Below are 27,849 nucleotides of genomic sequence, written 5' to 3'. Positions count from 1 at the left end.
AATAAAATTAACAATTGAAATAACCTTAAACTATCGGACCAAAGTATAAACCCAAAATTATTACGTCCCTGTTAAAAGAAACGATCATGACGTAGCGATCAAAAGAATGAGCCAATAGAAATCGACGTATCAAAGATCGCACCTCGGCAAAGGGGTAGAGGTGAGAAGAGGTAAACCGCGAAGTAAAGAAGGTAGAAGGATCAAAAGTAGTCGTGAGAAATTTTCACTCGAGCATGGTCGGACTTGGAGGTGTTCATTCCTTGAAAAGGTTTCTTCCTTTGTGTATGTGAGAGTGAAGTGCGTGTATATAGAGAAACAATTGTTTCAATTAAAAATAGGTAAGTAATTAGAATCTATAAGATCGCGTTAACGATATTTTTCGTTTCGGCGGCCATCCGTGTTTCGTTCGTTTCCTTTCGTTTCCTTTCGTATCGTTTCGTTTCGTTTCGTTTCGTTTCGTTCATTCGTTCGTTCGTTCGTTCGTTCGCTTGCAGTATACCTATCGTCATCGGCTCGCGACACCTAGAGTTCCTTGTAAGTTTAACAGCAATACTGTATATATCGTCCTATACATTCACATCGTTTCCGTGAAAGAACACGCCTAAATAAAAGCAATCGCTGTGTCAAGGTTTCCTTCTAAAAGGATATCACTCTAACGCCATAACGGAATTCAGTGCAATCCTGGATTTCTTCATCCTTAACGGAATTCCAATTGATATTCCAATTGGTATTCTTCTTCAGAGGCACACCTGTTGCTCTCTAGTGTTCATTTAAGACTACTTTTGAAAATAATTTCTAGTGAAAATCTATACCGAACGATTTCCTTACTTTTACACCTTTTTTTACGCCTACATTTTTTCTTCTTCTTTTTTTTTTGTTGTTGTGTATTTACGTCTATCGATAGTGTAGTTAAATCGTGCATTGTGGAAATTGCTGTGCGATCTTTTTTTTTTTACATCTATCTTTTTTTTCTATTTAAAATGAAGAACCAAATAGATTGACCAGATTGCAAACGTATGCATAGGTGGAATTCTATTAACGATTGGAAGAGATTATTTTTCTTCTTGTTCGCAGGTACATGTATTATTTCGTATATTAAAAGTATTAGGTAAATGGAAAGATAAATTATTCGAATTTATCTATATATATGTAGATATGTCTATCAGTATTATAATTATACATCCGGATATAGAATATTCTCTATGCTTTAACGTCGTACGTGACTTTCAAGTTTATTTATTGTATATATACATACAATATACAAACGCACACATGTGTTGAAAAGATAATACACGAGATATATATATATATATATTTTTTCATGTACTAGCGTAGTTATTCTTTTTTTCTTGAATTCGTAACACCTTACAAATTGAAATATGCTGCGTTTCAGAAAACAATTCGCATTGTTATCTCGATATCATTATCACTGCAGGTGACTCACTAGTTCGTAACACGATCGATCGATCGTTTCTTGAAAAAATCTATCACCATTATTTTTCTTATATATCTTATCGATTTAATCCGGTTAACTACTTTTAATGAAATATAAAAATTCATTTTTTATTTCACTTTCCTCCTACTCTTTTAACGTTTACTTTACGATGATATTTAACTCGGCGATTATATTACATTTATATCTAGCACGAGATCGGTTTTTACTTCGTGACAATCTTCATTCTTTCTCTCTCTTTCTATCGTACAAACACACTCATAAAATTGTGATACTTTTACACTCAATACTCAAGTGTAAAAATTCTTATCTATTTAGAGATACGATCGACGGTGTCTCTGTGTTAATTATAACGAACGATTTTACTGATTTCTATTGTATCGTATTGACGAGAGGAGGTTAAGGTTAAAAAAAATCAGTTTGTTTATTAAAACAACAGTTGAATGTTACGCAACTATTATTTTATATAATATTCTGTATATTTTTTTCTTCTTTTCTTTTTCTAATAATCATCTCTAGTGATATTTCTAATCGTTGATATTACTAAGAACACCTGTAATACACGCCCACTAAGTAGACCTACGCGTGTCATTGCAATCACCATGACATAGATCGAAGAAACTCAATGATGAAAACACTTTACAATAGAAAACTCATCGAGAAGATTCTTTCAAAAGTTTAAAACGATTCTTTCTTATATCGACAAATGATATACTCGGTCTCGACAAAAATTATTCGATGATAATTTTAATCCTTTGCACTATGATGTCATCATTGAATACGATATAACCTCAAAAAGTAGATTCATTAACGAATTGTTTTCAAAGTACATGTGTGTGCATATTTACATTTGATATCAAAAATAAAAAATAATCAAATTAATAGTTAATCGAACAAAAACTAGAACAATACTGCAAATGATTCTTTCAACATATTTCTTTTTTATTATACTACATATATAAACAAGTAAAAAAATAAAAGAAGCAAGACTGATTATAGCAATAATTAATATAAGAAATATAGATCGTTACTATAAACCATTCATCAAAACGGCGGATTTTAAATATCTAGTTTTAGAATGATTCTAAATCTATGAATTACTATAAAGATATCAAGTAAAAAAATTGATTGACGAAACTTAGTAATAATAATAATATTGATATAAAATACTAATACGTAAGGAGAAAAATATATCAATAATATAACCATAATCATCTCTTTTCATTGCTTCTGGCTCATTTCTCTGGAAAGTGTCGCGTCAAACCCGCATGATGCATTATACGCCATACGTATCTCTCATATTCTGCTATATACATTATACTCTTGTATACTTGTTATACGGGCATATAGTCGATTCTTTTTATTTTCGCTCCTTTCTTTTCTTTTTTTTTCTTGTTCTTTCTTTTACCTCCTTCTCTAAGAAGCATAGTGCAAATCTCTTGGCATGATGACACACGACGTGACACTGAATGACCTTAGGCAATTTCCTACGCCGTTAAATAACGCATCTTCTCGATTTTATGCGCGCGCACTCGTTCTCTCGTAAGTACTGTACGTTCTATCTCTCTCTTTCTCTTTCTGTTTTTTTCTCAAAACGAACAATACAAACCTCCATTATTTATTGTTGCTTCGTGTCTAACCCCCTGCAACGATCATTTTTCATTCCTCGCAAAGTTTTTCTAAAACGATCATGAATTATCTTTGAATCCACGTTAATAGAAAGAAAGGAATTAACATAATTTTTTTTTTTTGAGGTTAAATGATAGTAACTATATCTAAGATTTAATTTAATAAAGATACATCGGATCGTTATAGTTAATAATCACGTGGAAGCTTTATTAATGGAAAATGAAAAGAAGTAACAATAACAATTTTTGGAAAACTTTTTTTTTAAGGTTAGAGGACGATTATAACTATAGTTGAGATATATTTTGAACGAGAGGTATCGATCATTAAAGTTATTAATCGTGTGGAAGCATTCGGAGTGCATTCGTTCGGTCCATTCACTGGAAAACTTGTTCAACACAGCAACACGAATTGGAAGGTATGCGAGAGGCACATTGCTAACTTTCTTTCCACTTCTTTTTTTTTTTCTTCCTTCGCTATGTACAAGTATGTGAGCTCGCGCACGTATGTGTGTGTATATTGTATCCACGCATATGCGTCCAACCACGAGGAACACGCTAACTTCTACTTACTTAAACTTCTGTTGTTTACTTTCGATCAGATCTTTTTTAAGATCTAAACTTTCTTATTTCATTTTTGTTACGTATGTATCTTGTTCGAATCGGGTTTTCTAAACGCCGCCATCTGCATTCGAGTTTTGTTACTATAGTATATTTTATATAATCGATTTATCGAATGATCGATTAAAATTTGGAGATTATCAAATTGTTGTTGAAAAAGATTTGATTTATATAATCGATTAATCGAATAATCGTTAAAATTTAGAAAGCTATGTAACGTTAAAAAAAAACAATTTATGTGCAGTAATTAAGTATCAAAAATAATAAATAGCCAGTAGTTTGTCATTTACTTTACGTTTACTACAAAATGATTACTAAAACTTATAATTAGATAACTAAATGATTGGTTAAAAAAAAGAAATAATTTAATTTGTATAAAATACAATTGTCATGCGGCTAAGTGTACCAACATAATAGATATCTCCGGTAGTTTCTTCGAGCGACCAAGTTACGAGTAAGGAGTAACGGTTGTAGAATAAATGAAAAACACGAAACTTCCGCATAAATTCCTGCACGTCTACGGGCAGTTCAGTCAATGCCCTTATGTTGCACGTCTTGCATCTGTTTAATTAAATGGTTGCTCGAGCATAAAAAAAGTAATACTCTTTAATCTGTCGCGATTTAAACATTATGGTTCTTTTCAGTGAAATGAAAACGTACAATAACCTATGCATTTCTATAATTTTTGTTACGTAATTGCCCATATAAATATTTATTTATAGGTTAGAATCATATGTGTGATTCGATATCGATTTTATATCTACGTCGAGTATGACTCGACACTTTCTAAGGTAACTTTCTATAATAATGTTTTAATCAAAAATGTCATATTTTCGTTGAAAAAAAAAAAATACGTGAAATCATATATATATATTTTTTTTTATAAAAAAAAAACTATTCAAACAAGAGAATTTTCAAGATTAAAAATTCTCAAATGTAAAAAAATAAAAGAATGCGGAAGTTAAGAACGTTACCATTAGAAGATAACGTTATCGATCTATACTAATGTCCTTGAACAAACGCTCAAGCAATATTCGATTTCATTTTAACAAATTCTCGAAAATTTGATTTACTTGGATTTCCTGTTCGTTGTCGGCTGCACGCAATGGTAAAAAGTTTTTATTGAATTTTTCTCTCCTAAACGAATAGAACGTCGAATGGCGGTGTTTATGTCAAGTACGTTCAAGGCCGTGCTTATACCACGTTCTCTGCGACACGCATTCCGTTAGTAAATTTTTCTCTTTGAGGTGTGCCTGCATATAGAAACGATTACTTGGCTCCTTCTATCGATGATTCGTGTTGTTGTTTTATCTTTCTCTTTCTCCCTCTCTCTCTCGCTCCCTCTCTCTCTTTTCCTTTACTCGAACAATAATACCTTTTTGTTTCCTGTAGATCACCCAACAAATAATAATTGGCATAATGGTTTCTTATTTCTTCTTGTTTTATTTTTCTCTCTTTTTTTTTTTTTTATGACAGCGTCAATGAATCCTTTCGAAAAAATCTCGTCTATGCTGGCATTAAAGTCTCTGAAATAATCATGTTGAAATCTTACTCATTGCGTTAGTCGTATACGAGCCGTTCACAGGCAACAAACTTTATTATTAAAATTATTAAAAATCTTCTTGCGTCGACTCACTCGATCGATGCTTAACTTTTTACATTCAAAAGTAACACCATCAAATAAAAAAAAAAAAAATGATTAGACAAATGGAAAACAGTTCGTATATGAAAAATGTATAATTATTACAAAGAATGATTGTTTGGAAACCGCGTATTGATGTAAAAAAAAAACGTATATTGGATGTGATTACGTTGAAACATTAGATAGTTGAAATCTCTGAAGGAATCTCTATCAATTCCCGTTAAAAACTTGCTTCTCTGATCTTTTATAGTTTGATACACAGATCGTCCCACTCGTCGTCCTATCGTCTTGGCTTATCCCTTTTTTCTCTTTTCTCACTTAAAGTCATTGGAAAGATTTATGAAAATTATCTTTCAAAAATATAAAAGGAGGATGAGGGGAAGAGAGAGAGAGAGAGAGAGAGAGAGAGAGAGAGAGAGAGAGAGGAGAAACAGCTTCGATTTTAGTGTCACGTCATGTTTTTTTTATGTATTATTTTTTTTATTTTTTTCCTCTTCAATGGAAAAAAAAAAAAATTAAGAAAGCTGTGGGTAATGGTCGAAGTGATATCCGTACAAAAAGGACACTCGATATACTTGACTTTTTAATAATGTCTTCCAACATTCTAAAGTTTCCCACGGCACCTTATCTTTCTCTCTCTCTCTCTCTTTTTCTTTCTCTCTCTCTCTAGTAAATTGCAACATTACTTACTGCTGCGAGCCACGCAGCAGTGAAAGCATTCGCTTATGTTAGAGAGAAGAACTTGCCCTATGACGGTCATTGTCTTAATACGCAATATTTATATACATATATATACATAGACACACACATGGTAGACACACACGGCTCGTGATGTACTTCTTTCTACGATATACAAGAACTTTTACCTTCTGATCTAGATGTAGATACGTGTACGATGTACTTACATACACCTATGTATTTTTGGTATATGTAAGTGCGTACTTTTTAGTATATAATATACGTATTAATTCGTGATATGTGATCATGTACGTGTCATTAAATTATTTACTTTTATATCGATAGGACAAGAAGAAAGATATTATCAAAGCACTTCGCGTTACAATCGAGATAGATAAGAGAGAATCTCACAATCTCTAAGTTTACTTTTCACTTTCGAATTCTTTGAACGACATTGGCAAAGCAAGCTACTCAGTCGTAAAGTATAATGGATTTGGCTATTGTCCTTAAATAGAATTTTAAATGGACCATAAATTGTATTGTACTGAACGATTAATGTACGCTCTAGATAAGTTTGCAGTTCATCACGAATGAATCATAAATTGTGAAATGTTTTAAATGATTAGAGCACGCTCTAAAAGAAGTTCTTCATCTTGAATGAAAGCATAAATTGAAAGGTTCTAAATGATTCGTAGTACTCTTTAAATAATTTTGAAAGTTTAAATCGACGGTAGATACTCACACACCCATGAAAGAAATTCGAAACATGCCTAACGAACGAATTAGGCTCATTGGAATTTCACTTTGGTTACATGCTGACTTTCATGCGATACCAAGTATGGGTCCCATGACCCGATGCTAGCCGGATACAGCTAACAGACATACCGTTCAACTATAGACCGTCATCGAGATATTGAATACTTATTTCGACATTCGAAAAAAAGAAAATGAATTAAAAATGATCTTTATCGTATATCATTTCTATCATCGTTATTTTCTATTTTACGATTTGATGTTTCAGGCAAGGTTGATCGTGTTTGAACTTCCAATATGCCATACTATAATACCAGCCATAGTCCAGCAGTTTATAACAAAGGTATTATTAATGTAGCAGTTAGTAAATTATATGGTATTTAAAAATATATAAATTATATCATCCATCAAGAATTAATATCGATAAATATTAAATATCGATATTAAAATATAGTAGTAGTAATAATAATAATAATAATAATATAAATTATTTATGAAATATTGGAATTTGTCCTCTTCCAAAGATGGTGGCTCGAGCGGACCATCGAGTACTTCCGGTGGCCGTGGAAGTAGTACCGAACCACCTACATACATGATGGAACATTTAGCGACATTTACAGTGACGAAAGAAATAGGCATTGTTTATCCGGCTGATGGTATGCGTCGTCTTTTGCAATTAGAAAAAAGCAATGGTATATGGAGTCAAAAGATGCAGCTTCGTTTGGAAAGAAACTGGGTTCTTATCATGGACAACGAAACTGGGGTACATTGATTCTATCGAAATCTACATAGATAAATTTTTAATGAATATATTTAACGATTGTATTTGTTTGGAAAAGGCCGTGATGGAACGATTTCCAGCTTCTTTGATCCAAGAACCAACTGCATTTACCTCGAGAGACCCAATGGAGATGTACAACAACATTTTGGTATTTTCTGTCGCCGACGACAGTGGTTCTCAAAGAGCAGAAATGCATATCTTTCAGTGTCAAAGCGTATCTGCTCAAGATTTGGTCGAGGATTTGAAAATGCTTCAAATGGGGAAACTCGTACCAGGTGGTTCGCCTAGAGGTCCAAGAGGTCAAATTCCGCCACCACCTGCGTTACCACCACCTGAACCTCCATTGAACGGTGTGAATGTACGCGAACAGGTGTCTGCGTTTAATGCGGCCAATGGTGAATATATTAGGCGATATTCTATTTGCACAAGATAACAAGAATTTCGTGTTGATTAGATTGTAATTATTTTTAACCTATAGCCGATGGCCAGAACGATATATCACGTGAAGAAAACAACGACGAAGTGTCCTCAACGTCGTCAGAAAAATACGAACGTGACGTGACGATATTGAATCATTGCTTTGACGACATTGAAAAATTTATTGCACGTTTGCAATATGCTGCAGCTGCATCGAGAGAATTGGAACGTCGACGGCGTAACAGAAAGTCGAAAAAGAGAAACCTAGGAGATGGCATGTTAACGATGAGAGCAAAGCCACCACCAGAGATGGAGTTCATTGATATCTTTCAAAAATTCAAACTTTCCTTCAATCTTTTAGCCAAATTGAAAGCACACATTCACGATCCCAATGCACCGGAGCTGGTACATTTCCTTTTCACGCCACTTGCTTTGATCGTTGATGCATCTCACGATACGAATTATGATCCGAATTTACCAAGCAAGGTCGTCTCACCTTTATTGACAAGAGAAGCGGTCAATTTGCTAATCAATTGTGTTACCAGCAAAGAAACTGAACTCTGGCATTCTCTCGGTGATACGTGGCTCATTCCTCGTGATCAATGGAAAGGACACGTACCACCTTACCATCCGATCTTTACGGATGGTTGGTCACCGGAATATCCCATACCGGAAGACCGAGATCACGATCATCTTGCTTCTCTTTTGAATGCTGACAAACAAAAGAGGGATGAACTTCCTGAACAACAGAACGATCCTTACTACAATCATCGAGACGTCGACGAGTCACATTATAGTAGCGATTATCTCGAATACGATAGCAGAGAGGACCGAGCTGGTACCGAATACTTTGATAGAAATTACGGACCAACCTCGGAACTTTATGCCAGAGAAGAAAGAGTCGAACAAACCAGAGCTCACAGTGACATATCAGTTGATTCCATTGAAAGAGCACCCAGAGGTGCTGCCATCGAAAGAGCTCAAGAAGTTTGGTTGGATGAGCTCGTAGCTAGAAATGCTAAGATCGTTCACGTTACTTATCCTAGAACAGCTAACAACGATAAAGAATTGACGGTTGTCAGGGGTGAATATCTGGAAATACTCGATGACAGTAGGAAGTGGTGGAAAGCGAGAAATTCTAGGGGTCAAGTTGCTCACGTGCCACACACTATTGTTACGCCTCACAATCCATCTCAGCCTGCTGAAAATGATGTATTTAATAATCCATTATATACAAGTCGATACCCTAGACAAGGACATGGCTATAGTTATGAAGTGAGAAATCAGTCTTTAATTTTCCATCGATTCAATTAACTTTGTTTATATTAAATCAATTAATATCAATTAATATCCAATAGGATTCTGAAATTGAAAGAACCAGTACTAGTCCGGGGCCAGAAGCAGCTCATCGAACTCATGCGATTCCACCACCAGCACCCGCGGATTGGGTGAGAAAAGAACGTCTTGGGAAAAAAGGTGAATTTCGTTATTTTTAATAACGTCGTTCTGTCGTCTTGAACAAATTGTCCTCGGTACGCTTTGCTTTCGATTACGTGGACATTTTTGTGTCTCGCATTAAAATTTCATTGTCTCTTTCTCTCTTTCTCTCTCTGTCTCTTTCTTTATCTCAATATTTGTTTAAACAATAAGAAGATTATCTAATCACAGATTATCACTGTAAAGTTTACTGCGAGTAGTTACTATTATTTTTTTTTTTTTTATAATGACCTCTTTAAAATTGAATATTACAGTATGCATCTTTTACATAATACTTGATATATTATTTTATTTAATGTTTCTGTATATATAATAATAATAATAATAATAATAATATAATAATAATAATAATAATAATAATATGTGTAAGCGCGAATAACGTCTAGACTGAACAATTAAAATCGTTATCGCTACGACCACAGGGTGATTTGGCTTTTATTAATAGCCCTGGATAATGTGACTTTTTTCTTTTTTTTTTCTTTTCTTTTTTTTTTTTAATCTTATCATCTATATCTCGCAGATAACCGTCGATTTTTTATTTTTACGTTTATACATTCATTAATTACAGAAAGATTTGTTAACTTTAACTGGATCATTTCTTATGTGTATTCTATTACCTGAGATATTTCTTAGCAATCTTTTATGACATATAATAAAAGTATGAACCTAAGTTTGATAACACATATACATACATACATACATACATATATACATATATATATGTATATATATATAAAGAAAAGAGAAATACCATCCTGTATATAATATTAAGATTGATTATCTTTTATTTATACTAAATAATGAATTTCATTATAGAAGACTTTTAAAGTTCTTCTTTAACCAGTTTAATAAATTAGTTTGCATATATCACCAAAATATTAGATGGTGTATTTGAATGATGCTCTCAAAATTAATCCAACTTAATTTAATCAATTCTAACAATTAATTTATCTTTAAGTATATGGAATGTTTTTTTATAAGTTAGTGTATTAGTAGTAGATATTATTATTTAACAATTAATAGAAAAACGCGTTATTTCCATTGATTACATATTGTCATACCTTTGTTTTTTTTTATTTTATTTTATTTTCTTTTCTTTTTTAATACCTCTATAAGATACTTTATGTACGAAATACGTACAAAGAATCTCGACTAACCAAATTTACTTTAGCAAGATAAAATAATTTGCACATAGACTTTTAGAGAAAATATTGTAATACAACTCAAGTCTGTAGGATATTTAACGACTGGCTCTCTTTTATATCTATATTGTGACCATATTAATTAAGCGAGTCATTCTGGATGCATATTTCAAGAATAAAAAAGTTGCTGCAATTTATAAAAGCGTTAGACTAAATAAATAAGTGAAATAATCATTTTATGAACATATCAAAAAGGTACGATATTTTTAGTTTGACTTGAAAACATTTTGTCATTTTTATGACGAGTAGCGGAACTTTAATTTGTGCTTTAACGTGTTGTCGCATGTATCTGTATGTCTTCGTGTAAAGGAGCTAGTATAAATTATGCATCGACTTGCAGAGGAAATAAAAAAATAATTGGGTGGAATAAATAATTTAGTAGTTATCAATAAAATTTATCTTTCCGTCCAGTAAATTATATTACTATATATCTTAAAGTTTTTATGAACACGTTTCTTGATATTACAAGTTAATGAATTTGTCTTTACAATTAATTTGTTTATTCGTTTCGTAACGATTGTCAAAACATATTTCAATAAATGTTGTGTTCAAGGTTTGGGAATGCGATCCGTCCAGTATTTCATTGCACTGTAATTAATGTACATCATCTTATGAACAAATATATATGATTACAATATTTATTCGCCTAAATGTTATTGTATTGTCCAACCCTGTTGAAAGTATAGAATGTTCTGTGGGATAAAATTTGATATAAAGATAAAACAGATTGTTTGTTTGTGTGAGTGCTTTTATCAATAGTGAACAAAAATTTCATGTTTGTAAAATGTGAATGCATAATTGTATTGCATATTTAAGAATCTGCAGAATAAATAAAAATCAGATTCTACTGCTTGCTTTCATATTCCATGAATATGTAAAAAAAAAAAAAAAACACAATCGGTTGAATACAAAAAATTGAAGATAATCAATTAATTTAGAGAATTTGACTACATCTAATGAAGTTTCAAGTACAAACGACAACGTATCCGGTAATACATTGGAAAAAACTCCAAGATTGGAAAAAAAGAATGGCCCAATAGTTATAATCCAACCAATACAAATGACAACTTTAAAAAATAAATTGAAAAACAAATCCAATGCACCAAACCCACCAACACCATCAGCACCATCAGCATCACAAACACCATCAGCACGATCATCATTGTCAGTACCACCACCACCTCCACCACCTCCTCCAGTTCTACAGACTCAAAAATCAACTACATCGACGACTTCCAACAAATCAGAATCGTATAAAAATAATAAATCTTTCGCTGGTAAGTTTCGAAAATCAAGATACTACAATAATCATACATTACAATTATTTTCAATAATTAATTTTAAGGTACGTGTAATCAAGACCAAGTTCAGGAGGAACTTAAACATGTATTAAACATGTTTAGAAAAAAGAAACATAGCCCAAATATTCTAGAAATGCAAGCAACAGTTTTACATCAATATTCTACTCCTCGTGAAGTTCAATCTTGGTTGACGGCGAAAGGATTTTCAGATAAGTAAGTATAAAAAATTATTATATATAAAAAATAACACTAAAATACTACTACTATTTTTACAGAGTTTGCAAACAATTGAAAGATATGACTGGTGCTGAAATATTTAATCTAACGAAACGACAATTGGAGCAATATTTTGGCCCTAACGAAGGTGAAAAGCTGGGGGAACAGCTCATCTTATCACGAAACGAATGCGGGGTAAGTTTAACATCAATAGTTAAACTTTACAAATATTTGTTTTCTTTTGATTCTAACACTTAAAATTTTTTATTAGTACGAAACGACAAGGGTATCAGAATTAAAACAGATTTTAGAGAAGGTTCGGCAAAAGGCAGAATAAATAAAACGTAAAAGACACAATTATAGTAAGCGTATATACATATATATAAATATGTATATACACAATAATTGAACGCTTAAAAGTAGTTGTAATTTTTAATAAAATTATGAAGCGCAATAAGCTATCAATATTACTTATATAGTTATATATGCAACATATAAATCAATTAATATGCTCTAGTACTTCATAATTTTATTAAAGGAAAATACTTAAAATAAGAAATTTTCATTGATATACTTATTTTCTCTTTCATATGTAAACTGTACAAAAATTAGCTTGCACACATTCTCTACTCAAAATTAATATTCACTTTTTAATTTTAGATATATGTATATATTTATGACAGACTAATTGTAACTTAAAGAATTAACGATATTAAAGTCTCATAATTTTAAATAAATACATTAGCAGTATTAGCCAAAGAAATGAATTTCTACAAAAAAAATAATATAACATATGTCATATATATACGAAGACAAGTTTTAAATCGACTATCATTTTCATGAACACTTTGTTTAAAATTGAATGCTTTGTTATTAATATCGCGTTATGTTTATTTTGAAGCTATCATTATACATTAATTATTAACAGACATAAATAGTTATCCGCCTGTGTATATATCATTTCTTGTATATAATCTTAGAATTATATATCCGATATATTACACATAATTTTTCTGAATACTCCTCCAGTCGGAATCACATGACGTGAACACATCAATAAGTATAATAATAATAATAATATTGTATAGAATTTTCAATTCTTAGCAAAGCTCCTTTCACAAACACATCACCCACTTTTTATTATTATTAGCTACGTTTATCATATATTGCTTCTATACGAAGCATATTTAGTGGCGTTTAATAAAAAAAAAGCATTAAAGATTGCAGCGCATTTTACGTACGTCAATTGTGCGTCAATTTACAATCTAAATTAACAATATAATAATAATAATAATAATAATAATAATATTGTAATAAATCGATTGAGAGGGAACATAATTGTTTCTTCGTTCGAATAATTTGTTAAAAAATACAATCGAATACTTAAAAACAATTTTAATGTAAATGCAATTGATCATCTTATTTTGTTGTACTCCTTTTAAATTATGATATGAACAAAATAAATATTTAATGCATTTTATAATGTATGCCATGATTCATATAAAAGGCCTATAAAGTGTCCTTCGAATAGTTCATTTTTGGAAAAAACTAGATGCTAAAATTCATTCGCCCTAAATCCCAATGTTATGAATATCTAAAAGTTTGTAAAAATGTTGTATAAAATTTGTCTAGAAAACTGGTAATCAATCTAAAAAATCGACACAAGTCTCTATTTACGATTCTACTAACAGTGAAGGATGATTATAATAACAGCTTCTCAGTGATACAGTGCTATGAATTGGTCATTCGTGAATGTCTCACACGTTTTTCATTAGAAGTAACATTGGTTTATACATATATATATATATGTATATATATATAAACGATTATTATATAATGTTTATTATTATCATCAGATCAGTTGCTATTACCAATAATAGTAATAATTTTTATTATTATTACGAATCGGAACTATCATTTTTGATAGAAAATGAAGATACTTTCATAATCATTTTTTTAGAACAAATGTATATTCTAATTACAAAGTGATTCAATTCATTCTAATTTATTATAGAAGAGTATACAAAAAAAAAAAAAATGAAAAAAGAAATTGACAAATTGGAATGTGATATTATCAACTTTAAAATTCATATAATAAAATAACAGGAAAATGATACATGTAACATGAAAAACTATATTTAAAAGATCATTATTTTGCTAATGTTCTTTTTTTTTTTCTTTAGTTATATTGTTTCTCTTTAAATACGCGCGCGCGCGCGTGTGTGTATGTATACATATATATGTAATAATTGCACATATTTGTAAATTGCTCGTTTTATGAAAGGAGATTTTAAATATTTAACCATTTGATGTAAAACATTTGTGCGTAACGTATAGCTTTCATAGCTCATAATTATGAAATCTATATTAAAGAAGAAACGACAACAAATTTTATCGATTTGAGTTATTCGTACATCAGCTGCCACTATTTGTTGGATAAGCTTTAATAGAAGAATTTATATATATATATACTTTTCTTTTTATATTGTGTATATAAATCATAAAAGTTCCAAGATTAACATCTTACAAATAAAAACTATATATATATTAATCGGGAAATATATACTGAAATTGGTGTTACAATCTTAACAAATTCCAGGCTTCACTTTGAAATAACTTTGTTAATAACCGAGAAACCTTTGATAAAGTTTAAACAAATCACATACTACACCTTGTTATTAATAATATAAATGTAAACTATATATATAACTGATTTTTTCTTTTTTATATTTACATAATATTTTTTAAGGCTGCAATAAATTGTACTTATGCTCAAATATATTATCATTACCTGTAATAAGACATAACATTACAACTATAACATAAATTTCGAATATAAAACAAACAATCATATTATTAAATCTCTTTATAAACCAATTAATCTTCAGATACTTGTGAATGTTGTATGTGAGACATTTACAACTCCAACATTATTGATTTTGCAGACACATACATACATACAAATAATAATGCAAGTACATACGTTTTATCGCGCAACAAAAGAAAATGTCTCTTTTTTTTTTGTAAATTTCTGTAATTATATGAAGGGTTAAGATCGTAATATGCTAAACAATCACCTTCTTTCGTCACATTTTTAAAGGAGTAAAAAGTTTAACGTCAATAGAAAAAACATATTTCGTTTGTCGAGGATGATATCTATGCAACAAAAATTTTGGTATATCATCAAATATACGAATATATATATATATTACGTAGTTGTCATGGGTAAAAGTAAAATGTCAATAGAGATCCTAAGAGGTATAAATTAGTTTGTCAGACAAAAGTAAGAAGAAACAAACAAAATTACGACAGACAAATCATTTTTGATTGTTCCGTATCTTGTTTCCTATCCTGAGGACAATGCAACTGTATATAAAAATGACTAAGCGCGTTAGATTACATCTACACGTTAGATATAAAATTATGTATTATAGCAATACGGAAGAGAGAAAAAAGAGGCTTTAAATGTTCTGTAATCTATTTAATAAATAATAATAGATAGAGCTCAAAAATTGACCTTGGAAGTTGAAAAGATTTAAATCGTCGTTTTTTTCTTTACGTTCATTGGATCAATAGTCTATCTATTTGAATCATTTTGAAGATAGGTCACTTTGCTCGCATGAATTACAGATCATGTTTCTACATATCTTTGCAACATTAAAAGAATCCAAGGCCAAAATGTGAGAAGCGACGACAAAACGACGACGGAGCGATAATGGAATGACAATGGAACTTGACAATGAAGCGATTATAAAAGCGAGATAATGAAGCGAGAAGTGGAAAGATATATATATGTGTATATATATATATATATATGAATGAATACAAGTAGTATACAACCTACTGGGTAGTGGCCTCCAAATCCTCCTTCGATGGAACAGACCTTAATCGATGAGAACACCAATGAAATCAACTAAACTTAGCTTAATATTTGGTGATTAGCAAAACCTATAAAAGCAGACTGAACGTTGTAATGATAATGTAGTATATGAGAAAAGAAAAATATGTGAGGAGAAGGAAAAAAGGACAATTCGACTGTCGCTTTGATCATTTCTATCCGCCAAGCAATTCTGTGTGTATGCTTTCTTTTACAAAATTACCAAAAACCTCCCGCACTACGTCCACCAGGTGGATTGTTAACACGAATGCAAGCTCTTCGTGCCTCCTCGACGTCCTCTATAATAATAAAAACATATTTCACATTTAACTATTATATCCGGTTATCTATAAAAATTATACAACAAACAATATCTTCCTTTCAATTATAAATCTTAGAACTAATATAAGAAACTTATGTACCACTGATAGAGAATGTAGAATCCTGTAAATTTCTTTGTCCTTCCAATCGAGGACCTTTCGATGATGGCGTCATAATCGCAGAGTCAGGTAAAGTGGGTATACAATCAACCGGTGCCAATTTCGGTTTAGGACTTTCATGAGTACCGTTTGTTTGATTATTATGCAAAGCAGCTGCAGCTGCTGCCTTTGCTGCTTCCCTAGCCTTAGCGATAGCAGCATCCTCCTCGGCATACTTCTTTGCTTCTGCTTCCGTTCGTGGTACACCTCTAGGTCTCTGAAAGGTATCAATGTATATATATATATATACGTATATACATCGATTTCCTGCTTTCTATCTTATTTACAAACAATATATATACCTTCTCACGTTCTTCTATCATGTCGTATACGTAATTGCAGAACGTTGGTGTCTCTACGAACTTTCCAAAACCATGAACGGCTTTTAATTCACACTCGTCCACACATACACGACCGTTTACGATAACGTATTCAGGTACACCATGAACTTCCATACCCTATTTTAGGAACAAACATAAAAAAAATAATAATAATCAAATAATAAATGTAAACGTTGATTACATCAGTATAAAATGATCACCTCAAAAATATTAAAATCAACAGCTTGGACATGAGTCTGAGCAGAAATCGTACGTTTCCTGTTAGGATCCCAAACAACGATGTCGGCGTCAGAGCCTACAGCGATCACTCCTTTTCTAGGATAAATATTAAATATTTTCGCTGCGTTTGTACTGGTAACTGCAACAAATCTCGTAGGATCCATGATTCCTGCATGTACTCCTTTTTCCCATACTACGGACATTCTGTCCTCGACTCCGTTAACTCCGTTTGGTATTTTAGAGAAATCATCTTTACCCAAAGCTTTTTGTTCAGCATTGAAGGTACAATTATCACTGCCAGTTAATTGAAGGCCATCCCTAATCAAAATCATGAGAATTAACTCAAAGATTCAAGTAACGATATTACATGGAAATATTTGAACATAATAATTGTATATTTATCGGTTACCTTGACATCACACTCGGCTAAAAGTTTGAATTAAAACGAAGAAAGAAGGAACTCAACAATGTATTCGTCAATTGAAAAAATTAGTTGTCTATAAATAATTAACGAGTTAATCGTGCATATAAAACTATCACACGATAAAATAGTAAAAAACTTGTGCAGTAAACGCTTAATTAAGAATATAATGTGATGTGTGCAACTTCCCACGCTGCATCAATGAAAATGAAGATCAGTTGGTCAGACTGATGTGTCATAGTCTTTTAGTGACTCTATGTCTTGACGTAGACAAATAGACATGTATGTAACACATTAGTGTCACTTAGAAATTCATGTGCAGAAAATGTAGAAAGAAAAATAAACTACTTCGAGGAAATCTAATCTCTTTTTTTACTTACTGAGCCAAATGTTCGATTAGATATGCAGGTGTAGTCGAATCTGGCCTTAGAGGTGGACTAGTTACAAAACGTCTTGCTTTTTCGATATCTTTTCCGTATTGTTCGGTACCATCGACACCCACATAACTTGCTAAAGTTTCTCCAAAAACGATGACACCTTCGGTTCTTTTCGCGGACACAACATCGGCAGCTGACTTGCTTGATACCGTTGAGATATACAGTGGACTATTCACCTAAACGCGATATTGATATATCTCTCATTGAAATTATTATTACATTTTTCTGACTGATCTTTTCCCCACCAAATAGTAGTAATAATAGTAATAATAATAACAATAATAACAACAACAACAACAACAACAATAATAATAATAATAATAATAATAATAATCAAGCGATAACAATGCATTTACCTACACATCAAAGTTTGATAACGAGTGCATTGATGCATACATATGTAAATCCATTACTTTCTATTTTTTTGACAAGATATAATAATATATAATAGTGCCGATTATATAACTATTATCATTCCAATAATATCAACGAAATGGAACACAAGTAAATATAAAATTAGCTATTGGCCAAGAAATAGCAGCAAGCATGCTCCACGAATTTCGAAGGTAAAGTTCGAAGTAAGAAAATTTCTAAATATAAATTTTGGCTCCGCACGCAAGAGGAGCTTTATGAGATTTGAAACGTCAGTAGGGAAGTCTAGATAATGGTGATTAGCCTATTTTACTGAAATTTAACTTCTGTCGGATATTAAAAGTTAATTTTGTGTGTGTGGAAAGAGGTAACTATCAGTTGTACTAAGTAACAGATAACACGCAACGGATTGATACAACGAAAAGTATTACAAAAAAAAAAGAGGTCGAGGTAATTGTTCTACATAAAAGTTGTCTTCGGAAGCCGTTCATCGGATGTCAAGGTCACCGTAAAATAAATATTACAGTGGCTTCACGACTCACCTTGCCAAATAATTTAAAAGTATAAGGGGTGTATTCGGGTCTGGCCTAAGAGGTGGACTTAAAACGTGTCCTGCGGCGTGCCTCCAACATTTATGCGTGTAATTGGTACCATCAGTACCAACAGCAGCTGCCAAGGTCTCGCCAAAGACGCAAACATCGCGTTTACGAGCAGCTTCGACGGCTTCTGCGCCGCTACGACTCATCACATGCACTACGTACAGCGGACAATTTACCTAAGCATGCAAAAAGTTACTCTTGCTGGCTCGCATCTCTAATCTTTAACATATTAATGCATATCTACATATATATATATTAAAAAAATTCTTATATATATATAAAATTGTTTTTTTTACATATCTAATATATATAGATTTCTAATATCTAAATATTTCTGTTTCTTTTCCTTCCATTGCTTTTATATAAAAATATTTGTATATAATATTGTGTGTGTGTGTGTGTATTTATCTCTTATTTATTTGTTTTTACGCAAATACGACGTGTCAAAAACAAAGTGTACAAATATAAATGATATTTTTCATTAATCTCTAGGGTAGCAAAAAACGCATAAAAATTATTTTTATTTACTTTTGATTACAACAACGTATAAGGCATACATATAGACCTAAGTGCAAGACTCTTCGGAAATGTGATACGTGCAACAGAGATAGATAAGAATGCACAAAAAGCAATGAAAAGAAAAAACAACAATGAAAAAAAGGAAAAAGAAAGAAAGACAAATAAAGAAAAGTTCTTTTACGAGAATAAACTAACGCAATTAAATAGACGAACTAATGGCACGAGGAAGTACCATTGCGAGGCTTGGTTTAGAACTTTAGCATACCTGACTTGCTATCGTACAAGCTCTGGTCACTGCTTCCGCTTCAACTTCTTCAGGTCGTGACATTTCATGACCTTCTGGTCCAGTCACTCCAGCAGCTAATAATTTCTTAGTATTCTACAATAATTTATAAAAAATATTTCTTCTTTTAGCTTTTTTTTTTATTCCAACAAATGATTATAATTATTATAAAGAAGTATTTTAATTTATCTACCTCAGCAATAATATCACCATTTTCAGCATGAACCATAGCCAATGCTCCTAATTCTTTACAAGCTTTGAACGTTTCGATTAAATCAATATCTCTTAACATGAAAGAATAAGTCATGAACATTTTAAAACTGTTTACGCCGTGTTCTTTCGTCAGCAACGTCATTTCTTCTTTTATCTGAAAAGAGAAGAACACAGAGAAAAAAATAAATTGCAAAAATTATGATTAATTGTTGCGGATAATTCTTGGTTCTTTTTAGATCATTCTAGAATCCATAAAGAACGAAGACAAACAGGATTAAATAAAGAGTTTAGAGATCTGGTGATCTAGAAAATCATTCTAGATCATTCTGAGATCTATAAAAGTGAAGACAAATAGGATCAAATAAGGAATAGTAATTAATTCCATTCATCCGATCGCTGCTTATGCGATTTCCTCATCCTACGTTTTAGTATTCAGTTAGCGATCGAAGTTACGGTTACAAGTCGGGACTACTACATAGAGAATACTAGACTTGCAATCACCGGATTGGGAGATTAAAGTTCTTGCGTTGTCCTTATCTGTAAATCATTCGAGTCGATGCACTCCTACTATTTTTAGAAAATTTAAATATATAAAAGATAAAAATATTTTAAACCTATATTATATATATTATATTATATTATATTATATTATATTATATTATATTATATTATATTATATTATATTATATATATAATAAATTTATATATATTATGTAATAAGAGAAAAGAGGTCGATCGACAAAGATAGGAAAAGAGAAACTTTCTTTTCTAGAAAAGGATTCGTCTTATGGCAATTATCTCATTCTGAATGACTAACCGGGAGAAGCATGAGCCGTATCGGACTTGACATAATGACCTCGCGAATCGTGTAACAGGCCTATCTTCTTAACACGTTGAAACAACTCGTGTGAGATAAGAAAAAAACGAATAGTTCATTGCAATGAGTAAAAAGTGACCGTGAAAACAGACAATTTATTATCTTTGATAGTATTGTATTCCAAGTGATTTTTCTTTTTTTTATTGAATCGCATGCACAATATTGTAACGTCGTTGTATTAAAAATAAATATAAAAAGAAAAATGTTTAATAATATTCTTTTAATACATTCTTATATTACAAAAATAAACATTAGTAAGTACTTACTTTCGGACTCCAGGATGTAATAGCCACGTGAAGAGCATAATCGCAGCAAACTTTTTCATCCGCAATCTGTCTGTACCTCTCATAAACTTCAAGAATGGTTTCATCCTTTTGAGGTAAGGCAAAATCGATAATCATCGTCGTACCACCAGCGACAGCCGCTTTTGTGCCTTGATAAAAATCATCAACTGTTTTGGCACCCATTAATTCCAATTCAAAATGAGTATGCGGGTCTATACCACCTGGCATCACGTATTTTCCACGTGCATCGATGGTTCTTGTACCACCCGGTATAATGAGATTGCGGCCCATTTGCCTGTGAAAAAAAAACACAAATGTTTCTATTCCAAAATATTTTCTTCTTTTTTTTTTTATAAATACTTTAATAATAAATGTTATTATCTCAAAGAATTAAACGAGAGTATGTTCTGTCTGTCTATGAGATGCAACAACTACTATATATTTTATAGTTTAATTATAATATTTGTTATCATATATCTAATTTATTAAATTAGATCAAGTTTTATTTGTCTATGAGAAACAAAAAAAAAAGTAAACTATTTTCTATTCTAAAATATTCTATAAAACTGTGCTCTCTTCTTTTCTTTTATTTCTATTTGTTCTATAAATAAATCACCCGTTTAAAAATAGACATAGTTATTATCTAATTTATGATCCTTCCAGGATTAAAACAACGATGAAAGTTATCCGCTTATCTAATATCGCAATTTCTAGACCATGAGACTATTCCATAAGAGAAGTCACGTTCTCATATCTGACAAATCGCATTGGTTAATACGGCCAACGCATTATATGCGTCTGCCCGCACTCCATTTATACTTTGATAATAAAGAAACTAGCTTATCGTATCGTGGAAATGTTTCACGCGAATATTACATCAAAAGAAATGTGACAAACAGACTTTTTTGTGAAACGAATTTTATCTTTTATAACATTATTAAACATCACGTACTTCTACATGTGTGTGTTTTCTATACGCAGAAAAACATATAATTATAAAATTTTTTATTTTACATAGACAAAAAAGGTAAATTATAATTAAATTAAAGGTATCATGAATTTCTCAGCTAATAATACCATTCATTTGTGTCTTGATATAAACTTGGCACGTGATTGAATCTAATCGATAGATTAATTATTGTATTAATTTCTCACCTAATAATGCCATCCTCGATGTAAACGTCACTATCGATTATACCATCCTCGTTAACAACTTTTCCATTCTTGATCAATAACCGATTCTGCGCGCTCTGAAAAAAAGAAACATATAAACAAATCAAGAATAACATGATTAAAAAAAAAGAAAAAAAATTAAAAAAAAAATTTTTTTTTCAATTTAATAAAAAAATCCTAATTCGAGAGTATACCCTCGCGATATATTTAGTACACATACACATACATATATAGAAAAGATTATGGTTGCGCCCCCGTCCTTGATATTCGTTTGCAGGCTGTTTCGAGCACGTCCGGTTGCGTCGATTAGTATGCGCGCATTACTATAGATATAATGTATTATGGCAGGGTATATCAATCGATGTGTGTGTCTATGTGTACATGTATGTATGGTTCTATAGGAGTAGAATGGTGAACGCGCGCGCGCAACACGCACTTCCGGCCAATACCGAATTATAAGGGCGTACACGCGTGGTACGAGCACAGCGTTCGATAAGCGTTCAACAAACTTGTTTTTACCTACTCTTATCTCATCTAGTATCTTAGAAAAAATGATTCTACCTTTCTAGATATTTCCAATTGATAAATAGATTGATAATGTAATATTGATTGTTTGGAATTGACAGATAAATATACTATTTTTTTCTAATAAGTGGACAGATTTTATCTGAAATTTTATCAGTTAAATAGAATATAATGAAAAATGAATTTGTCTAAAAAAAGAAAAAAAAAATTGGGGGATTAATGGTCCATATTGATATATCCAACCCCCTGAAAAACATTGTTATGAAAAAAAAAAAATTAATTTTTTATCTTAAGGATATTGATTTTTTTCAATTGATAAATCGAATGATAATGTAGAATGAGAATTATTTTTTATCGATATACAAATATAACAAATACAATTTTTTACATAATAAACAAATAAATTTTACTTGAAATTTGATTGGCTAATTTTGAAACGAATTGTCCCTCTCCTAAAAATAAAATTCTACTTAAAAAACCTACGGTTTTTCTAATACCCCCGATAATAATATACTCGAACCCCTAAGATTAATATTTACTTTCTAGGTAAGATTATATTTATGCACTATAAATAACTGTAATCGTAAAAAAAAAGGTACTTCTACTTTCCCAAAGATTTAAAATTAAATACTATAATATTACAGAGAAGGGAGCAACGCTTGAATGGTATCGACGATTGTCTCTAACAATTTAGATATAAATAGAAAGAAAATGTGTACGCTTTTAAAATTTACGACTAATCGTAGAAAAGGGAAGTTAAATAGAAACAGTGAATGGTGCAAACCAAAAATGAGGGGGATAAAAATAAAGAGCTCGGTCGCAAAAACACATATGCACACATAAAGAAAGAAGAAAACGTAAGCGACGTCGTTCCTTTGAATGGACGCTTATTTTTTCGACGAGTACCACCATAGTAGGTTCAGTAAGGGAAAGATGAAAAGAGGGAGGGACAGGATAGGGCAAAGAGGATGATGGTTCAAAGAAGAAACAGAAGAGGGAAGGTGCTGAAAAAGGACAATCCAACTGTTTTCGTCCCCTGGTGAGAAGGAGGAGAGAGGGAGGAAGGGTGGCAAGAGTGGTGATGGCTTTTAAAACTGCTAGCAGGTTAGAACCTTTTGTTTTCTCGTGTCCCTTTTTCGCTCTCAACTTCGTCCCTCTTTTATATCGTTCTCTTTCGTCACGACCTTTCCACTTTCGAATCCTCAAAACTTTTCAAACGATTTCTAACGATATGGCAAAGGTACTCTTTCAACGCATAGATTTATTTTCGAATGAATTTTCGAAGAGAAACACGCACGTTTTTTGGTCAGACTTTCCTGTCATCCTCGAAAAGCTTTCGCTCATTAAACCACACATATGCGTTTCATGTGTCAGAGAAGATCGTTTCTTACGATATTTTCAGTCTAACGTCGGAGCTTAAAATACGTCCCACGTAGACAAACACATATTGAAGCAGCAGCCTTGGCGAACCCTTCCAGAAGAAAAAAAAGAAAGAAAAAAAAAAGGCTCTCGCGGGTTCGACTCATGCTTTGTCCTCTAAACACATTGGTAAAACAGATCGAACATATTCGAAACGATTTGTCTCTTTTTGTCTCTTTCTCTCTTTCTCTCTGGATGCTGTAGTAAATCTAATGCATTTGTTCGAATCAAACAAATAACCCTTTTTAAAATTCGATCGATGATTATATAGCCTTCGCATGTTCCCCTTCGGAACACGATAAGGTCTGTTATCGCAAGTAAATTGCTGCCATGATCGAATCGCGAATCTAGTTTCATCGTGTCGGATCGTACCACATCGCGGAGATAAAAATACTTTTGTGAATTACGCATTTAGATCCACCTAACATTTACGAGCTCTGTAAACTGTTCTCGATCTATAAATCCTTTTTTTCTTTCCTTTTTTCTTCTTCTTTATAGTTTCGATTTAATAGATTACCAGTGCTTTATTAGACTTGTTTAAATTCATATTTTTCATTAGAATCAAACATATTAATCGTTCCTGACATTGTATACACCTACTACATACATGTATCTATATATGTATATACACATCGCATATCGCGTTCATTAAGGTCAAGAAAAGTAACTAACGGGTCTCTTTTTTCTTTCTTTCTCTATCCCACCGAAGAACAGAAATTTTCCTTTAGAACTTGGATTCTCTCATTCCACGTTAGTCCGATCAAGAGAACTAGGCTCTACCATTAATGAAAGAATCTTACAAACTTGCTTAGTAGGAGCTAAGTGGTTCGCGTGCATAAACATTTGTCCTGATTCTATCTTAGGGTGGGGATAGGGGAGGAAGAAGGCGAATCAGAAGTAAATATTACGTAACATTGCAATTTACATTATTGTGCAAAATGTATCCACAAAATATCCATTCGTTACGCACACATGTGTATATATATATATATATATACACACGTTCCTCGATCTTTACAAAAAAAATATAAGTCAACAAGTGTTGTTTGCAAAGTAATAGTAACACATAGACACACGTGTACCATATATTTGTTCGTTAAAAAATGCAAAAGCACACATTTCAATGGTGAGAATTCCTTGACATAATGAAGATACAATTTCAAAGAAGACTCTTCGTTACATTTTCCTCGTTCACGCGTGTAAATATGTAAACGGGTCGAGTAAGACAACCGTTCTGCTTTGGTCTAGTTTCGTTATGCTAAATGCAATAAAGTCCGGAAACAGCAGACATAGGTCACACCTGGCTTAACCGTTTTATGCGTTTGTGCATCTATTTATATTTTCGAAATAACGTTGAACCGAAATTCGATCGAACAGAAATTTCCTTTAACGAAAATATCGATATATCGATATGAAAATATCGATATCGAAAATATAGATTTGTCATGAATGAGCTTAAATTAATAGAGAAAAATATATATACCACGTACAATATTACAAACATCGATAATACATAATAATAGAGCGCAGTATTCGAATGTTTAGTAAACAAAGTTTCTTTAGTATGAATGACTTTCAAAAACCTGTGATAATATATTGCGTGTACTATATTATTCGTATTAATAGAGCGCAATATTCGAATGTATAAACAGTTTTTTTAGTATGAATGATTTAAAAATATATAATAATATATTCCAAGTGGCAATATTCGTAGTAATACAAACAACGATATTTTGTTTACTCTGCAAAAAAAAAAAGGATTTATTTACAATACTATGTACCAGCTACACAATGTTTAAAGAAAGTTGAAATAGGATAATTAAGTTACATGAACGTAGACGTAACATCGTTTACTGGTACGCACCTCGTTTATATATATATATATATATATATATATATATATATATACCCCCACATATAGATATATAATCCGAAGCCGACGCGTTTTTCCGACTTTAGGTCGAAGCAGTGTCGACGAACTATTGATTCGCGCACGGCAGAGCTAGCCGTTTTCTCGGTTAAAGAAGCACATCCCAGCAGTGCCGTATGATTTTCCAGGGCCATGGAAAATCCACCCACGCAATTACTTTTTTGCAATTTCATTTATTCTTTCGCCATATCGCATATATAGAAACTATATATATATATATATACATGTATACATGGAAAATTAAATCAGATAGTTACGGTTGAAAATCAAGACGATTGCATACACATGTATACATTTACATATTTACTCGGTATATATATTCGTTGAAAGTTGAATTATAAAAAAAGGGGAGGGTTTATTTTATTATTATTACAAGAAAAGAAAAAGAAAAACAAAAATGATATACGATCGAGGAACCTTGTACTTTTCAATATATTAAAAAAAAAAAAAATAAAAGAAAGGAATAGGAAAAATGTATAGCGAATTATGATCTTCCGTTATATTATTATACGACCGTTCTACTCGTCTTCCCTCTTCCTCCTCCTCCCCCTCCTACTCCCCCATCCCTTCTTCTATTTTCTTTTACACTTATGGTGTCTGCTTCCTTCCACGAGATAGAGACTGGCGCGAGCACCAAGACACTCGGATCAATAAGCCACCAACCTTCCAATTGCCGTAGCGATGCGACAAAAATTAGGATATTTTTTGCTATTTCTTTCTTTTTTCATTTTTTAAAATACTAATATAGCGATGTTCTTTTTTATGAGAAATTTTATTACGATTCGACGATACGTTAATTTAAACGATATAAACTAAATATTGTAATATATACATATATACTTCAGCTAAATTATATGCTAAGTATATATGTATATTATACGAAAATCAAGTCGATACAGTAGTAAGAAATTATGGGAGTGAACGTAACTGAAGTTTGTCACGTAATTAATTCTAACGTCGTTTTTTGAAATGCCATTATTAAAAAAGTATGGTGACGTTCGCGTGGATATAGGAAGATGAGAAAATCCGGTATATATGTATATATATGTACGATTTCTTACGTATTATATACGATTTACTAATTATATCCAATCGAATTTGAAATATCGTTTACCGGTACAGCAATAACGTAATATATGTATATGAAGAAACTAGAATAAATAATCGAAGCGAGGCGATTTCAAGGATAGATAGCGCCGCCTTCTCTCCCTTACTTCCATCAAAGAAAAGAAGAAAAAAAAAAGAAGAAAGATGAAACGATTCTACGAAGTTGCCAAGTTCCCTCCTTTTTTTTCTCTTTTTTTACTAACCTGCAGGTGGATGGGCACCTTCTTCACCGGCGTGCTCATCTTCTCAGTTGTAATATCGGTATTTGAGAGAAACGTGTTCCTCTTCTTGTTTCGAACTACCGAAAGAAAGAAAGAGCGAGACAAAGAAGGATTAACGTTTACTTTGTTTTTATAAATGTACAAGAAAAAGATTTTCTATCACCACCGCGTCGATTGTAACGTTAAAGGTTAGAACGACACACACGAGTACTCTCGAGTCAGAAATACGACTGCGGAGCGATAGACGACGCACTTAACGTGCGCTCTTCAACTGTTTCCCCCACTATTTTCCTTCGTACCGTCACGTGACCCAACAATCTCTTCCTTTACTGGCGCGAATATTTGAATTATTATTTTACGTTTACCG

At 31.8% G+C, this 27,849-nt stretch overlaps 2 protein-coding genes across 9 annotated transcripts; one reads left to right on the top strand and one right to left on the bottom strand.

Annotated features, from left to right (window-relative positions):
- Nucleotides 1–170: 170 nt before the first annotated feature.
- Nucleotides 171–16,070, top strand: LOC127071886 (epidermal growth factor receptor kinase substrate 8-like). 6 transcript variants are annotated; one of them, XM_051011679.1, is made up of 11 exons: nucleotides 171–338; nucleotides 3,349–3,497; nucleotides 7,041–7,115; nucleotides 7,297–7,535; nucleotides 7,612–7,948; nucleotides 8,032–9,245; nucleotides 9,329–9,446; nucleotides 11,608–11,946; nucleotides 12,015–12,183; nucleotides 12,246–12,381; nucleotides 12,458–16,070. In XM_051011679.1, exons 3-11 carry the CDS (start codon nucleotides 7,070–7,072, stop codon nucleotides 12,521–12,523), a joined length of 2,664 nt encoding a protein of 887 aa, XP_050867636.1. In that variant the 5' UTR covers nucleotides 171–338; nucleotides 3,349–3,497; nucleotides 7,041–7,069; the 3' UTR covers nucleotides 12,524–16,070. The 6 variants fall into 6 exon arrangements, with proteins under 6 accessions (XP_050867636.1, XP_050867641.1, XP_050867640.1 ...); XM_051011684.1 differs by lacking the exon at nucleotides 3,349–3,497 and adding an exon at nucleotides 2,878–2,995; XM_051011683.1 differs by lacking the exon at nucleotides 3,349–3,497 and adding an exon at nucleotides 2,875–2,995.
- LOC127071887 (dihydropyrimidinase) lies at nucleotides 13,053–27,725 on the bottom strand. Of its 3 annotated transcripts, none has more exons than XM_051011685.1 (11): nucleotides 27,465–27,725; nucleotides 22,263–22,357; nucleotides 21,090–21,402; nucleotides 19,927–20,100; nucleotides 19,716–19,829; nucleotides 18,875–19,107; nucleotides 17,084–17,420; nucleotides 16,845–17,000; nucleotides 16,486–16,759; nucleotides 16,287–16,362; nucleotides 13,053–16,069 (listed from the first exon to the last, which is right to left on the bottom strand). In XM_051011685.1, exons 1-11 carry the CDS (start codon nucleotides 27,501–27,503, stop codon nucleotides 16,027–16,029), a joined length of 1,854 nt encoding a protein of 617 aa, XP_050867642.1. In that variant the 5' UTR covers nucleotides 27,504–27,725; the 3' UTR covers nucleotides 13,053–16,026. The 3 variants fall into 3 exon arrangements, with proteins under 3 accessions (XP_050867642.1, XP_050867643.1, XP_050867644.1); XM_051011686.1 differs by lacking the exon at nucleotides 18,875–19,107 and adding an exon at nucleotides 17,904–18,136; XM_051011687.1 differs by having other exon boundaries at nucleotides 13,053–16,362; nucleotides 27,465–27,724.
- Nucleotides 27,726–27,849: the final 124 nt, after the last annotated feature.

This window comes from Vespula vulgaris, chromosome 23, assembly GCF_905475345.1.
Source record: "Vespula vulgaris chromosome 23, iyVesVulg1.1, whole genome shotgun sequence".
Classification (NCBI taxonomy): Eukaryota; Metazoa; Arthropoda; class Insecta; order Hymenoptera; family Vespidae; genus Vespula; species Vespula vulgaris.
The sequence above is the reverse complement of the archived record's forward strand: the minus strand, read 5'-3'. Positions and strand labels throughout refer to the sequence as shown.

Bases quoted from the DNA above. Each gene is read 5' to 3' on its own strand.
- LOC127071887 (XM_051011685.1), bottom strand. From the start codon at position 27,503: ATGAGCACGCCGGTGAAGAAGGTGCCCATCCACCTGCAG. The intron at 17,421-18,874 runs GTGAGTCGTGAA...GATTTTGATTAG, and splicing joins CTTTTAAATTATTTGGCAAG to GGATGGCCTTCAATTAACTG. The intron at 16,070-16,286 runs GTAATTTTGTAA...TCATCGATTAAG, and splicing joins CGTAGTGCGGGAGGTTTTTG to GTCTGTTCCATCGAAGGAGG.
- LOC127071886 (XM_051011678.1), top strand. From the start codon at position 7,070: ATGCCATACTATAATACCAGCCATAGTCCAGCAGTTTATAACAAAG. The intron at 7,536-7,611 runs GTACATTGATTC...TGTTTGGAAAAG, and splicing joins TCATGGACAACGAAACTGGG to GCCGTGATGGAACGATTTCC. The intron at 12,382-12,457 runs GTAAGTTTAACA...ATTTTTTATTAG, and splicing joins TATCACGAAACGAATGCGGG to TACGAAACGACAAGGGTATC.